This window comes from the organism of the source record quoted next, unplaced genomic scaffold (genome assembly GCF_019419815.1).
Source record: "Pyrus x bretschneideri cultivar Hongxiangsu unplaced genomic scaffold, Pyrus_bretschneideri_v1 Contig73, whole genome shotgun sequence".
Lineage (NCBI taxonomy): Eukaryota > Viridiplantae > Streptophyta > Magnoliopsida > Rosales > Rosaceae > Pyrus > Pyrus x bretschneideri.
The window spans coordinates 1,594,007-1,607,916 of NW_025999813.1; the positions used below are offsets into that span (position 1 = coordinate 1,594,007).

Consider the following 13,910-nt stretch of genomic DNA (forward strand, 5'->3'; position numbering starts at 1 on the left):
TAGACGACGAATCAACGTTGGGAAGTTTTAGGCACCCGCCGGCTTCGTGGGCAAAATTGATCATCTTCCGTCCATTTTTGGACTTCGTGGCAGGTATGCAAGTTGCTCCACTCACTGAGATCTTCATTTCTGTGAAGTTTGAGAATTTTTGGAAATAGTTGGATTTTCCGGCGAGTCGGGACTGCCGACCGCCACCCGCGGCGGCGCGTGGCCAGTGAGCCGCCAATGCTATTTTTAGGCTAAGTCGAATGTTTTGAATTCAGTTTTGTCATTTGAATGACGTAGGTTGATAGTTGGAACCTAAATTCGTTACGATACGTTACTTGATAAAAATGTGAATCGATGATCCGACCGTTGGATCGTCACCAAAATTGGATACATTATAATACATAATATTTAAAGATCATAGGAATTTACAGATCGCGAATCCGACTTACGGATCTTCCTGAATTGGATTTGTAAGTTAGTAAAATAAATGTTCACGGCCACTTGTTTTAAGTAATTGGCGGAGATCTGACCGTTGGATCGTAATGAAATTTTAATATGTTATTCTAGAAATATATTGTGGATCATTGGGAGTTGCGGATTGGAAATCTGATATGCGGATCTTCCGAGTCAAGTTATACAGTGTTGTAAACCCTACCGTCGATCAAAGATCGACAGTTGACTTGTGGTCAATAGGTCTCAACCTATTTTAGAATGTCGTTGAGGTTGTGTTTTATGTGAATTGCATATTCTTCAGATAAGAGTTCTGAGATGTGATTTGATAATTGGTCACAGGGACCAATCATTCAGGACGCCTCGATGTGTGTGCTAGAGAATCATAGCGTGGACTTCAGGTGAGTGGATCTTTTCCTTTTTATCGTACATATTGTTGAGAGTTCTATCGACACTTTCAAATTGATTAGGTACATTACCTTCGTATAATTATTGTGAATGCTTGAGGTACCTATATGAACTACGAATGGCTTGATCCCTGTCTAGGGTACGTAGGCAGTCTAACGAGACGTTAGATGCAACCATAAAATATTTGAGACAAAAGCCTTACTTGGGAAATTGAGTAATGCGGAGGAAATTGGTAAAGGCAAGTTTTAGTTTTATGAATTAGTTTGTTAAATTAGTGCTAATTGAGTTGTCATGGATAATTATCCCTGAAAATAAGTAGTTTAGGAGTAGGCGTTATTGATTGTACACTTCTCACTGTATTGTTTATAATTGAAAATGCTACGACATGGTTCAGTATTAGATTGCATCATGGTATATCCATATGTATATTACTTGCATATAATTATTGAGAATGCTTTCAAGTGCAAAGGTGAACGCAGAACACCCAGGTAAGTTCAGGTGAGTTATGATATTAGTTGAATCGATTGCGTTATAGCATGACTATAGTTATGTGTTAGGCAACTTCGATATTGTCGTACTGGTTGCCATAAGTTGCACATGTTATATTGAGATGCATTGAGAACTCATAAACCTGCACCCCGGTGTTAGTTATGTGCTAGGGCACAGTCCTTCACGTGATGTTCACCTCCCGCACCTTATGCTCACCTTGGATCCAAGGTAGGTGCACAGTCCTGTCGTACAGACCACTTTAGGTGGTTCCGACTCGTAGGTGACCCGCGATTATTCGCCCAGTCTTCACGTGATCGTAGCACTTGAGCGTATTTATTTACACATAGTCATGTCGTACAGACCACTTTAGGTGGTTCCGACTCGTGTGCAGGTATACTTATTGAGCTATTGGCTAGCCAGGATTGATGAGATATGGATAAGTCGTACAGGTCACTATAGGTGACTCCGACTTATATGCTAGCCAGGATTGATGAGATTTCGATAAGTCGTACAGGTCACTATAGGTGACTCCCTATAGGTGACTCCGATTTATATGCTAGACAGGATTGATGAGATATGGATAAGTCGTACAGGTCACTATAGGTGACTCCGACTTATATGCTAGCCATGATTGACGAGATATGGATAAGTCGTACAGGTCACTAAAGGTGACTCCGACTTATATGCTAGCCATGATTGACGAGATACGGATAAGTTGTACATGTCATTTTAGATGACTCTGACTGATACATCACTTTGTATTGATTTAGTTCATTTGGCCTACTTATTAATGTATGGTGGATTTGATAGCTAGCCAGGATTGATGAGATTTCGATAAGTCGTACAGGTCACTATAGGTGACTCCGACTTATATGCTAGCCAAGATTGATGAGATATGGATAAGTCGTACAGGTCACTATAGGTGACTCCGACTTATATGCTAGCCATGATTGACGAGATATGGATAAGTCGTACATGTCACTAAAGGTGACTCCGACTTATATGCTAGCCATGATTGACGAGATACGGATAAGTTGTACATGTCATTTTAGATGACTCTGACTGATTCATCACTTTGTATTGATTTAGTTCATTTGGCCTACTTATTAATGTATGGTGGATTTGATGGCAAACCGTGGTTTTGGTCATTTCTGAGTATGGTTTGAATATATATATATATGTGGTACTGTCTTATGGAAAGCGATACGGGTTTTACATTTAGGGGCATTACTTTAGAGAGGTTATAACTTTGGGAAGCTTGGTTTTATTGCTTACTCACACCTTCTATTTGGTGCCCTTCAGGTTTTAGCTGCTGAGTTTGTATCGACAAGAATCTGTGGCGAATTTTAGTATTGATGGATATTTCTGAGGGTATGATTCTTACCCACATTACTGTACCTTACTTATGCTCTGACATCGCGTGTGAAAATGGGTTCGTTCCCACTCGCAGCGCACTCTGGTACTTAGACACTTTTAGATTCAAATTTATTCACTTTTTAGACACTATCACATTTTATGGCTTCGTCACCTTCCACGTGTCGGCCAGCACAGCTCGATTCAGGGTCCAAGTGGACTTTCTGGGTCGGGGTGTGTCACTTTATGTTTGACATGGATTTCGATTAGCGAAGATGGTATCGTCGGCACCAATGAAAATAGAAAGGTTTTATGGGGTAAAATCGTTGATAAGTTCCATGAAAACGCCAACACCGGTCGAAGGGAAGTTGGTGGTGTTTATGATCGGTGGAAGATTATCAACAAAGTGTGCACTTTGTGGAAAGGAAGCTTGGAGAGAGCCATAGTTGACATGCCTAGTGGAAGGGGTGTCTCAGAAATTGTGAGTTTTTTTGTTGATATTTTATTTGTCATGTACATAATAGTATTTTGCAACTAATTATTTTTATGTATTTGTTGTATAGGGTGACAAAGCAATGACAATTTACAAGACAAGAACTACACCAAAAAATCAAGCTTATAAGTTGCATCATGCTTGGAACATCCTCAAGGATTGTCCAAGGTGGGGAACCGATGCGAACCAACAATGTGGAAGAATATTTCATAATGAAGCCCCACCCCCAAATGATGTCAATGGAGGTGTGAATTTTGCCGACAATGAAGGTGTCGAACAAATGACCCCAACTTCTTCTTTTGCAAGGTCCCCGGGTAGAGATAAGCAAAAGGAAGCAAAGAGAAAAGGGAAGTCCCAAGATCCGACACGTGCACAATTTGATAGCGAAATGGCAATAATGAATGAAAACCAGTGTCGTCGGCAAGAAGAATCGGGCCAAATGTTTTTGGCCATGAAGGAAGAAGGGGATAGGGAGCAAGAAAGGTACGAAACTAATTTGATAATGAAGGACCTCGACAAATACACTCCAGAGAGGAAGAGTTACTTACATGGTAAGCAAAAAGAAATTTTACGAAGGAATACCACAATAAGTATATTTCAAGATGATGATTCATCTCAAGACTATCACCTAAGTCCATTACCAAGTCAAGATGGTGGATATCATTATTAAGTTTATGTAGTCTATAAGTTTTCGATTGTATTAAATTTATATGGTTCATTAGTTGTCTTTTTTATTTTTTAAGTTTATGTGGTTTATTAAATGTCGTTGGTATTAAGTTTATGTGGTTCATCTTGATTTTCATGTATTGATTTAGTGATTTTTCAAAATTTATCGGAATTTAAATATTTTTAGGTTAAAATGTTCATAAAATTAATTTAGGATAGTCTACATAATTTTTTTTTTTAAAAAAAGTTAATTTAAAAAAAAATAGCCTTAATTCATTATTTGATAATCTGGGGCTAAAATTTTAGGCCAGAATGCTTAGAGTAAAAAAGCTGTTTCTGGGCTAAAACCTAAATTTTCTGAGCTAAATATTTTTAGGTTTTAGGTTACCATTGGATATGGTCTTAGGGCAAATATAAGTTAAAACTCAAAACTCATTTCTAGACCAAATTTAGCCTAGGATTCTCCCTTGAATTAGTGAGGCTGGGCCACCATATATGTATATTTTTTTTAGTTTTATATTTATAAATTCATTGAATTCAATGGTTAAGATCTAATTTGATGAAATCTAACGGTAAAAAAAAATCTATTGTCTAAATTTAAATCCAACGACTAAAGTAATTAAAATTTTTTTTATGTGTTTCATATTCTTTCATAGTGTTTCATAAATTTCATGGTGTCGGTTAGTAATTTTTCAATATTTGTCGAAATCTAAATATTTTTATGTTAAAATGTTTATAAAATTAAATTAGGATAATTTACATAATTTTTTTCTTTTAAAATAGTTACTTCAAGAAAAAAATAAACCTAACTTCATTATTTAATAATCTAGAGCTAAAATTTTAATCCAAAAGAATTTGAACAAAAAAATTATTTCTGAATTACAACCAAAATTTTTTGAACTAAAAATTTTAACTCAAAAATTAAAGATGATCTTAGATATTTTGACAGAAATATCGTGAATAATTTAAACATTGGTCGAGTGTACTACGACTAGATCTTGACAATTTTATCTTTATCACGAATTTTAAGTTGTCTTACCAAGAATCCTCTTGTCATCAATGACAATGGCAAAGCTCCACTTATTTGAAATTCACGAGTGTAGATGGAGGAAGCATTTGTGACGGCAAGTAAGAGTAGGGGTAGCCTCTGACGTGGGTGTAAGAGTAGGGGTAGCCGCTGACGTGGGTGAGTAAGTTGCTGCCAGCGGAGAATCCGAATATTCGTAAATCGTGTCTGTTCATCTCACAATGTTCAGTTAGAAATTATTATAAATAATTTTATTTAAAATTAAACAAAAATAGTACCTGACGAAAAATGACTGCTCAATTTACGATAAACGGACACGATTCAAAATTCTTAAAATTTCCACAAAGAAAATCAAGATAATGTCCTGTTGGACCGGCGGGGACTGCCGAGATTGGTGGTGTGACTGGGGACCGAAGCGGTGGCTGCTAGTTTTTTCACTTTTATTTTGTTTAGTTTTATTAAAAAGTGGACACTGTTTAGTTGTCAAATCCTCATCAATATGGTAACCTAACTCAATTATAAAAGCAGTATTTGAATGTATTATGGGCGAAATATTGGGATTTGAATCCTTTCCGGATCCATTAAAGATCGTGTGGCTACAATTAAATGTTTTTTATATTTTTAAAAGTAAAATAATCTTGTTTTACGTAAAAAGTATTTAATTGTGATCGCACGATTTTTGATGAACGATCCTTGTACCTTGATCCCTAGGATTCCCAAGGAGGGGATTTGAAGAGAATCCAAATCCGAAATATTGGACCAAATTCAGCTGGCACTAGCTAGTGTTCTGTTTAATGTAGTTGGAAAACAACTGGATTATTTTTAAAGGATTTTAACGAAATTTTTTTGATACTGTTTATTTTAATATAAAAAATTATATTTTTAAATTAAAAAATTAATTCTTATACTTAAAGTTTTCATATCATTTTTATTAATTTTTTTTTTTATCTAATTGTTCAATTCAGCATGCTATATATCCACACGATATATGGCATAATTAAGGGTTCGTTTGATTTTTTTAGATCTAATTAATTACTAACTTATTTAGCTACAATCACCAAAAATATAGGAAATATTGAGATCCAAATTATTATAGATAATGTGAAAAAAAAAAACTGAACACCTCAATCTTACATATAAAGCCAACAGCCCAATGAATAGTAATCTTAGGGATCACAAGCTTCACTAAAAATAATTGGACATCAATGCCCCTCAAACAAAAAACTTCAAAAGCAATTCAAGATAATGCATCAAATAATATAGGGGTATTTTCATCATATAACTAGTATATTTTTTATAATTAATTCTTTTTGTACAACTTTTATTTTTATTTTTATTTTTTTATAATTAGTACTTCACAATCGGTTAGTAATAATATAATTCAATCAATTGTTTATTAAATATTATTTTTTCTATTTTTAAATACGTTCAAAACATCTTAAGAGGCACGTAGTACCGGTTATAAAAAAGGTATTTCACATGCGCATGATAATGTGATTCAATAGTTGTCAAATGATTTTTTTTTCTTCGAATAAACAATATTATCTACACTAAGGGGGAGGGAGTGGGCTTAGCCTGACAATAGGCTAGCAATATTGAGATTTAATCAGTTGTTTGTTAAATATTATTTTCTCTATTTTTAAACACGTTCAAAACATCTTAAGACGAGCGTAGTGCTGGTTATAAAAATGGTATTTCACATGCGCATAATAATATAATTCAATTAGTTGTCAAATGATTTTTTTCTTTCGAACAAACGATATTATATAAACTAAGGGGAAGGGGGTGGGCTTAGCCTCACAATGGGCTAGCAATAATATGATTCAATTAGTTGTTTATTAAATATTATTTTCTCTATTTTTAAATACGTTCAAAATATCTTAAGAGACGCGTAGTGCTGGTTATAAAAAAAAGGTATTTCACACGCGCATAATAATGTAATTCTATTAGTTGTCAAATGTTTTTTTTTCTTTTCGAACAAACGATATTATCTACACTAAGGAGGAGGGAGTGGACTTGGCCTCACATTAGGTTAGTAATAATGTGATTTAATCAGTTGTTTATTAAATATTATTTTCTCTATTTTTAAACAAGTCCAAAACATCATAAGAGCCGCGTATCGCCAGTGATAAAAAAAGAAATTTGACACCCGTACAATAATGTGGTTCAATCAGTTGTATTATCTTCTTTATTTTTAAACATTTAAGATGACACATCCTGATCGGAATGTTCACTAGGACTTCGAATCGAGCTGTGCTGGCCGACACCTGGAAGGCGACGAAGCTATAAAGTGTAGTGATGTGAACAACGTGAATAATTTTAAACCTAAAGGTGCCTAAATATAAGAGTGCGCATATGTGAGGGAATAGATCTATTTCACAAATGATGTCAGAGCAAACTATAGTATAGTAAAATAGGATGAGAATTATACCATCAAAGGTAATTGTCTACACCAAGATTTGTCAATAATCCTTGTCGGTATGAAACCTTTGCTACTAGAACCTAGAAGGGCGAAAAATAAGGGTGAGTGGGTCTGAAAATAAAGTTTTAATAAAACCTTTCTAAAAACATTATAACCAGTAATATAAAATGTTGACGTAGCTTAACCGTGACCACACAAAACAGGAGGGCACGGGAGGGCACCGAAAGTGGGAGTGCAAATAATCCTTGTCGGTGCATGAAGGCTAGTATTAATTATATTAGGTGGTGTAGATGTAAAAACTAAAAATTCTAGCATGTACAGATATGTAGAGGTTCCAAAATATTTCTAACTTTTTGTTCATCAAAATAACAAATTCTAATTGAAAACAAATATAAAATTATCAAAATTTATTGAAAACTCTAAAAACCTGGATGTGTTTATGCAACTGAGATTATACCAAAACGGTTCGCCCTGTTTTTATTTATTTTTTATTTTTTTATACTGGAGACCCAAAATTGGCACACAAATTAAATAACTAAAATTCCGTTAATCTGAGTACTCGAATGTCTAACTTTACATTCACTTTTGAGATATTGCATAAACAAATAACCTATTAACCTGTAAAGTATCAATTCTCTTTAGTCAGTTTTCTTGATTGAACATCACTTAATTGTTTTATTTTATTTCATCTCAAATAACTGAGTTTCTACCTATTTCTTCTATCTCAAACTCTAGTGCGCTGCTCCAGCTCTCCCAAATCTAGAACCTCCAAATCAATCTCACCTTTAGCTGCCGGCCCTTCCTCTTGGGTGGGGTCGGTAGCAACCCCATCTCCTCCTTCGTTTTTCCCCTTCTTCTTCCCTAAACCCCATCTTCTTCCTTTGCTTTTTCTTTGGCCCTTTTTCTGGTTGTTTTGCTTTGAGCTTGTCCCATTTTCCTTGAGCTTTGTCTCAATGTTTGGCAATCTTGTTGCATATTTGAGTTTCATGCTTTTTCCTTCCCAAATTGCTATTCCTAGCCGCAAGCTTATGCCCACTTGGTTCGGCTATTTGGCTCATTGAGTTCTTCCTCCATGGACTTCAGTTGGAGGTGTGTTGTGGGTTTCGGTGGTTGCTAAAATGCAATTCACCCTATTTGGTTTGGTAGGATTATGGAAGCGCATTTTGCGCGGTTGGCTTTCCCACCCCCATTTTCCATTCATCATTTTAGTTCGTTGGTTCTTCTTACCGGTTTAGTTTTGTAATGGGCAGGGCTGCACTTTTATTGTGTTGTGGATTGTCTTCATACTAACCTCACTTTGTATTAGTGTGTTTTATCTTTTATGAAATTAGTTATTTGGCAAAAAAAATAAAAACTCAATTTCTACCTATTCAAAATTTGTATAACATTATGTCGATGAATCTGTGTATTTGAATAATAAAATATGTTGAATATGTGGTGACGATTAGCTAGCCGTTCTTTGGTTTTATGAGAATTTAAGGGCGAGCAGTACATGAAGCGAAATTTTTCAACAGGCAATAACTTCTTCATCTACCAAGAGCACATGGCATAATTAACCTAGTCTCGTTTACAACCATGCATCTCTTCAGAAGTTGATCAACCAAAATTAAAAAAAAAATTCCAAGTGCATGGATTTATAACTGCGATGCAAAATGCGGAAGGCTTCAATCAAATAATATGCTATTTTTGCTTCAAAGAAGAAAGACGGTATTCAAACTTTGAACCTCTTTCAACATTCATAAATGAAACTAAAATTTTAAGGTTTCGAACTTATCAACACATGCATTTGAGTTATTTTTAGGTAATTAAAATTGTTATATTGTCAAAATTCTCGAAAGCATATGAGTTGGTGGTGGAGCTGGTGGTGGCTAGTCTCTCAATGGTTAAAAAGAGTTGTGGATTTGGAGCTTATTAATTGACTATAAAAGTCTCCAAATAGATTAAATTCTGAATAATGTTAGGAAGACCAAATTTTTAACCAATGATGTGTTATTAATAGGAAATAAGCATGTTAATCAATACTTAAGTAATAATCCAATCATTTGTCATCACACTATTTTGTTTACAAATTTAGTTTAAAAATTTATTCTTCCTAACATTAATACCCTTAAATTCTATAGTACTCAAAAACTTGGTGACCCAACTAACTTAATTAATTTGGTTACTTAATATTGCAAGTGAAGGTGCAAATTCTTTCACTTTGTTTTACTGGTAACAATCTGGTGCCCTTTTGTATATTTAAATAGACAGGCTAGCTAGCTAGCTCGTTTAGAGTTTGATATGAAGAGATTTTTCAATGTGACCGGCATACGAGATGGTATACCACATGTTACCATACAAATAGTAGGATATGTGTATTAAAAAGTTAATAATTTAAAAAATAAAATTCCTCATCATTTACATAAAAACACGTGGTGTACCATCTGTGTTCCCGTCACAATGAAAATTTCCTCTTTGATATGATGCATGACCAAATTAAAATCCAAGTTTCATGGGAAAGAAGAAGATCATGTGAAGCAAAACTTAGCCATGTGGGTGCAATAACTGATTTTTGGGTGCATGCATTTAGAGCTGCCCTTACTACTTATCGATCTATCTGCCTAATTAGGGCTTTGTTTATTCGAAACCACAAGAAGTCTTACGCGTACCGACAATTGAATTGTGGGTTTGCATTAATAATTAAATGTGGCGATCAGTTAGTTGTTGAGGCCGATTTATTAGGAAAGAGATCCTCAAGATCATTGGATCAAATGATCCGGATCTTCTAAATTTCATCAAACGGTTAAAAATTATCATAACTTTTAAGGGGTTAAAACAGTTGGGCTGTTAGATAAAATTTAGAAGGTCCTGATCAATGGATTTAATGAAAGAGATCTGAAGAGGATCTCTTTCCGATTAATTATTGCTCAAGCAAAGCTCAAGTATAAATAAGAAGCCAATGATCTATTTAGCTCTCACCAAGCAGCTCAGAGTTGTAAGAGAATATTTTGAGAATGGGACGCGGTAGTAGGAGATCGCAGCAGCTTGCTTTGTTTTCTTTGTTTTTTATTCAAATTCTTGCAGTGAGTGTGGTTGCAAGGAACGTAGTGAGTGTGAGGCGTGATGAGGAGGAGAAGAACTTAGCTGGTGGTGGAGGATTTGGCGCTGGAGGTGGAGTAGGTGGAGGTGGTGGTGTTGGAGGTGGTGGTGGGGTAGGAGGCGGTGCTGGTGGTGGTTTTGGAGGTGGTGGTGGGGGTGGGGCTGGAGGCGGTGGAGGATTTGGAGCTGGAGGTGGGTTTGGTAAAGGTGGTGGCATTGGTGGTGGGATTGGCAAGGGTGGAGGAGTAGGTGGTGGTGCTGGTGGTGGTTTTGGCAAGGGTGGTGGAATTGGAAAGGGTGGAGGAATAGGAAAAGGTGGTGGAGCTAGTGGGGGTTTTGGAAAAGGGGGTGGTGTAGGTGGAGGAATAGGAAACGGTGGTGGTTTTGGAAAAGGAGGTGGTGTAGGTGGAGGAATAGGAAAAGGTGGTGGAGCTGGTGGTGGTTTTGGAAAAGGAGGAGGCATTGGCAAGGGTGGTGGAGTTGGAGGCGGAGCCGGTGGTGGGTTTGGAAAAGGTGGTGGTGGTGGTGGCGGAGCCGGTGGTGGCTTTGGAAAAGGTGGTGGAGCAGGTGGTGGATTTGGTAAAGGTGGCAATGTTGGTGGGGGAATAGGAAATGGTGGAGGTGTTGGTGGTGGAGCTGGTGGTGGCTTTGGAAAGGGTGGAGGTGTCGGTGGCAGTGGTGGCCATGGAAAAGGTGGCGGTATTGGCGGGGGAGCAGGAGGAGGGTTCGGTAAAGGTGGTGGAGTAGGTGGAGGCATTGGAAAGGGTGGTGGAATTGGTGGTGGTGGTGGTTTTGGTAAAGGTGGTGGTATTGGAGGAGGAATTGGCAAAGGTGGGGGAGTCGGTGGTGGCGTTGGAGGCGGATCTGGCGGTGGGATTGGGGGCGGATTTGGCAACGGCGGTGGTGTTGGAGGAGGAATAGGGGGAGGTTCTGGTGGCGGATTTGGAGGCGGTGGCGGATTTGGTGGAGGAGCAGGCAGTGGTGGTGGATTTGGTGGGGGTGGCGGTGCTGGTGGAGGTGGTGGTATTGGACATCACTGAGCTCCACGTTATGCATGCACTCGCACACTTGCATGTTTACGAACAATGATGGTATTAGGCATCACTGAGCTTAATGTTTTTTTTTCTTTTTTTTTTTGGAAACCACTGAGCTTCATGTCATGCACACACGCATGTATATGAACGAAGGATCTATCAACTAGTACTTTGTGTAATAATTAATGAACAATTTTTATTACTACTACTTTTTGATTAATTTTGTCAAATAGATTATATCCAATCAGAAGTCTACTTCTGGGATGACAAAAGAACCCCTACTGTGCTTCTGAGTTCATTATTTTTATAACCGAAAGAATAATGTATATTTATGTATAAATTTTATAATTAAAATGATTGAAAACTTAATTTTTATTTGAAGATTATTTCTATAAAAAAAAAAATTATATTCATATATGGAGATCATCTAGTTATCTCAATATATCGAATAAATAGAAATAAATAGACTATTAATCATGAATATGTTATTTTGTACTCTCACTAATATTTAAATGAAGAAATAATTTCTAATTGGAGTGATTTTTTTTTTTGTAGGATTGATTAGGGGGTGGAATACATAAGTATTATGCAAGATAATATTTGCGTCCATTTATAGGGGAACTTACATGTTCATCACTTGTGATCAACATGTTAACGTTGTACAAACATCATAACCGGAACTATTTGTTTTCTTTATTTTTATCTAAATTTTTTTCTAAAAAAATAAAAAAAATCATATAATTTAAATATCGTATAGTTATCTATACTTCTGAAATAAATTAACAGTTTAATCAACAAGTAGCATCGATAAACCTTTTCTCCGATTACTTTAGCCAAATACCAAAAACACCGGGAACTAAACTTTCTAAAAAGAGTAAATTGTAACAATGATCTTTCAACTTTAATCAAATTGGAGTAATGATCTCTCAACTAAAAATCCATTACCAGTAGTCCCTCAACTTATCAAAATGTGTAGCTATAGTCCTTTTCATCAATTTCGTTAAAATTTTGTCAAAATAAGTTATATTAAAATGACCATTTACACAATTAGGCTTTCTCAACTCATCAAAGTGTGTAATTATGGTCCTTTTTGTCAACTACGTCAAAATTTTGTCAAAACGAGTTATGTTAGAAGAACCATTGCTACAATTGGGTTAAAGTTAAGGAACCATTTCTTCAGTTGAATTAAAGTTGAGGGACCAATGGTAATGAATTTTTAGTTGAGGGACCATAGCCGCACGTTTTGATGAGTTGATGGACCAATGATAATAAATTTTTAGTTGATAGACCATTGCTCCAATTGAGTTAAAGTTAAGGGACCATAGCTACAATTTACTCTTCTGAAAAAAAAGATGAAAAGGACTGAACTTAAATCTTGGTAGATTGCTGACAGCAGAATTTAAGATAGCACCAACCAATTACTTATGGCCGTCCACGTTTTTATTTTCTTTGTTTTTGTCAACCAATTACTTTTCGAATTTGGTCCCTGCATATTCAATTCTGGCATTTTCTTTTATATTTTGGGCTCATGCCCTTGGGTATATTAGACTTTACTCACTGCTATCAGAAATGATTTTCTTTTCGATTGTACTGGAAACGGTTATACCATATGTTTTTTCTCTTAAGTTGTTTTTCTTCATTAAAAAAAGAAATTACCCCAATAATTATGGTGGCCAGAAGTTCTGTAAAGGCCGGCTATTTGAGACGAAGCAACATAATATTATTGAAATGAAATGATTACAAGTCATAGCGTCAAATTGAGAGAAAAATTTACCGTGACTAATTCCAACTAATATGATCGGAAGAAAATAACGCACAACCAATCATATATAAAACTCTCAATTTTATGAGAAATCTGAGAGACAATATCTTATAATGGTGAGCTTAAATTATAAATATTATCGATGCATGATCTGTTTACCTATGTTGACACAACACAACACACCAGTGCCAAGGTTCCTCCTGATCGTTTTGCAGATTATTAGAAGAAACCAATCATATATAAAACACTCAATTTTGTGAGAAACATGAGAGACATTATTTTATATTGCCGAGCTTAAATTGTCAATATTATCCATGCATGATCTGTTTACCTATGTTGTCACAACACAACACACCGGTGCCAAGGTTCCTGCAGGATGGTTTTGCAGATTCTTCGGTGGTTATACCGAACCGGTTAACATTTACCCTCTAGTTGCACCAAATTTTCACATCAACAAATAATTTTTGCTGATAATTTGCTAGAAACAACACTGCAAAATTGATCTTTGATAAGTAAATTACCTAACATTATCACTATTAATATTTCAGATTCATCTAAAGTTAGGTTCGTTTGGTGCACATAATTAAATTGGAATTGATAACCTAGTAAATAAAAATTATATTGAAGGAAGAAATTATTAAATTATAATCAACCTTAAAGATAGAAGATGCATTACTCGTGAATAAAAACTTATGCATTCCAATTTTACTTAAAATAGTAGGATTAGCAGGAGTGAATTT

At 35.7% G+C, this 13,910-nt stretch overlaps 1 protein-coding gene across 3 annotated transcripts; it reads left to right on the forward strand.

Moving 5' to 3' along the window:
• The first annotated feature begins 9,923 nt into the window (after positions 1 to 9,923).
• Positions 9,924 to 11,616, forward strand: LOC103927050 (glycine-rich cell wall structural protein). Of its 3 annotated transcripts, none has more exons than XM_048574532.1 (2): positions 9,924 to 10,722; positions 10,771 to 11,616. In XM_048574532.1, exons 1-2 carry the CDS (start codon positions 10,290 to 10,292, stop codon positions 11,412 to 11,414), a joined length of 1,077 nt encoding a protein of 358 aa, XP_048430489.1. In that variant the 5' UTR covers positions 9,924 to 10,289; the 3' UTR covers positions 11,415 to 11,616. The 3 variants fall into 3 exon arrangements, with proteins under 3 accessions (XP_048430489.1, XP_048430490.1, XP_048430488.1); XM_048574533.1 differs by having other exon boundaries at positions 9,924 to 10,700; positions 10,749 to 11,616; XM_048574531.1 differs by having other exon boundaries at positions 9,924 to 11,616.
• Positions 11,617 to 13,910: the final 2,294 nt, after the last annotated feature.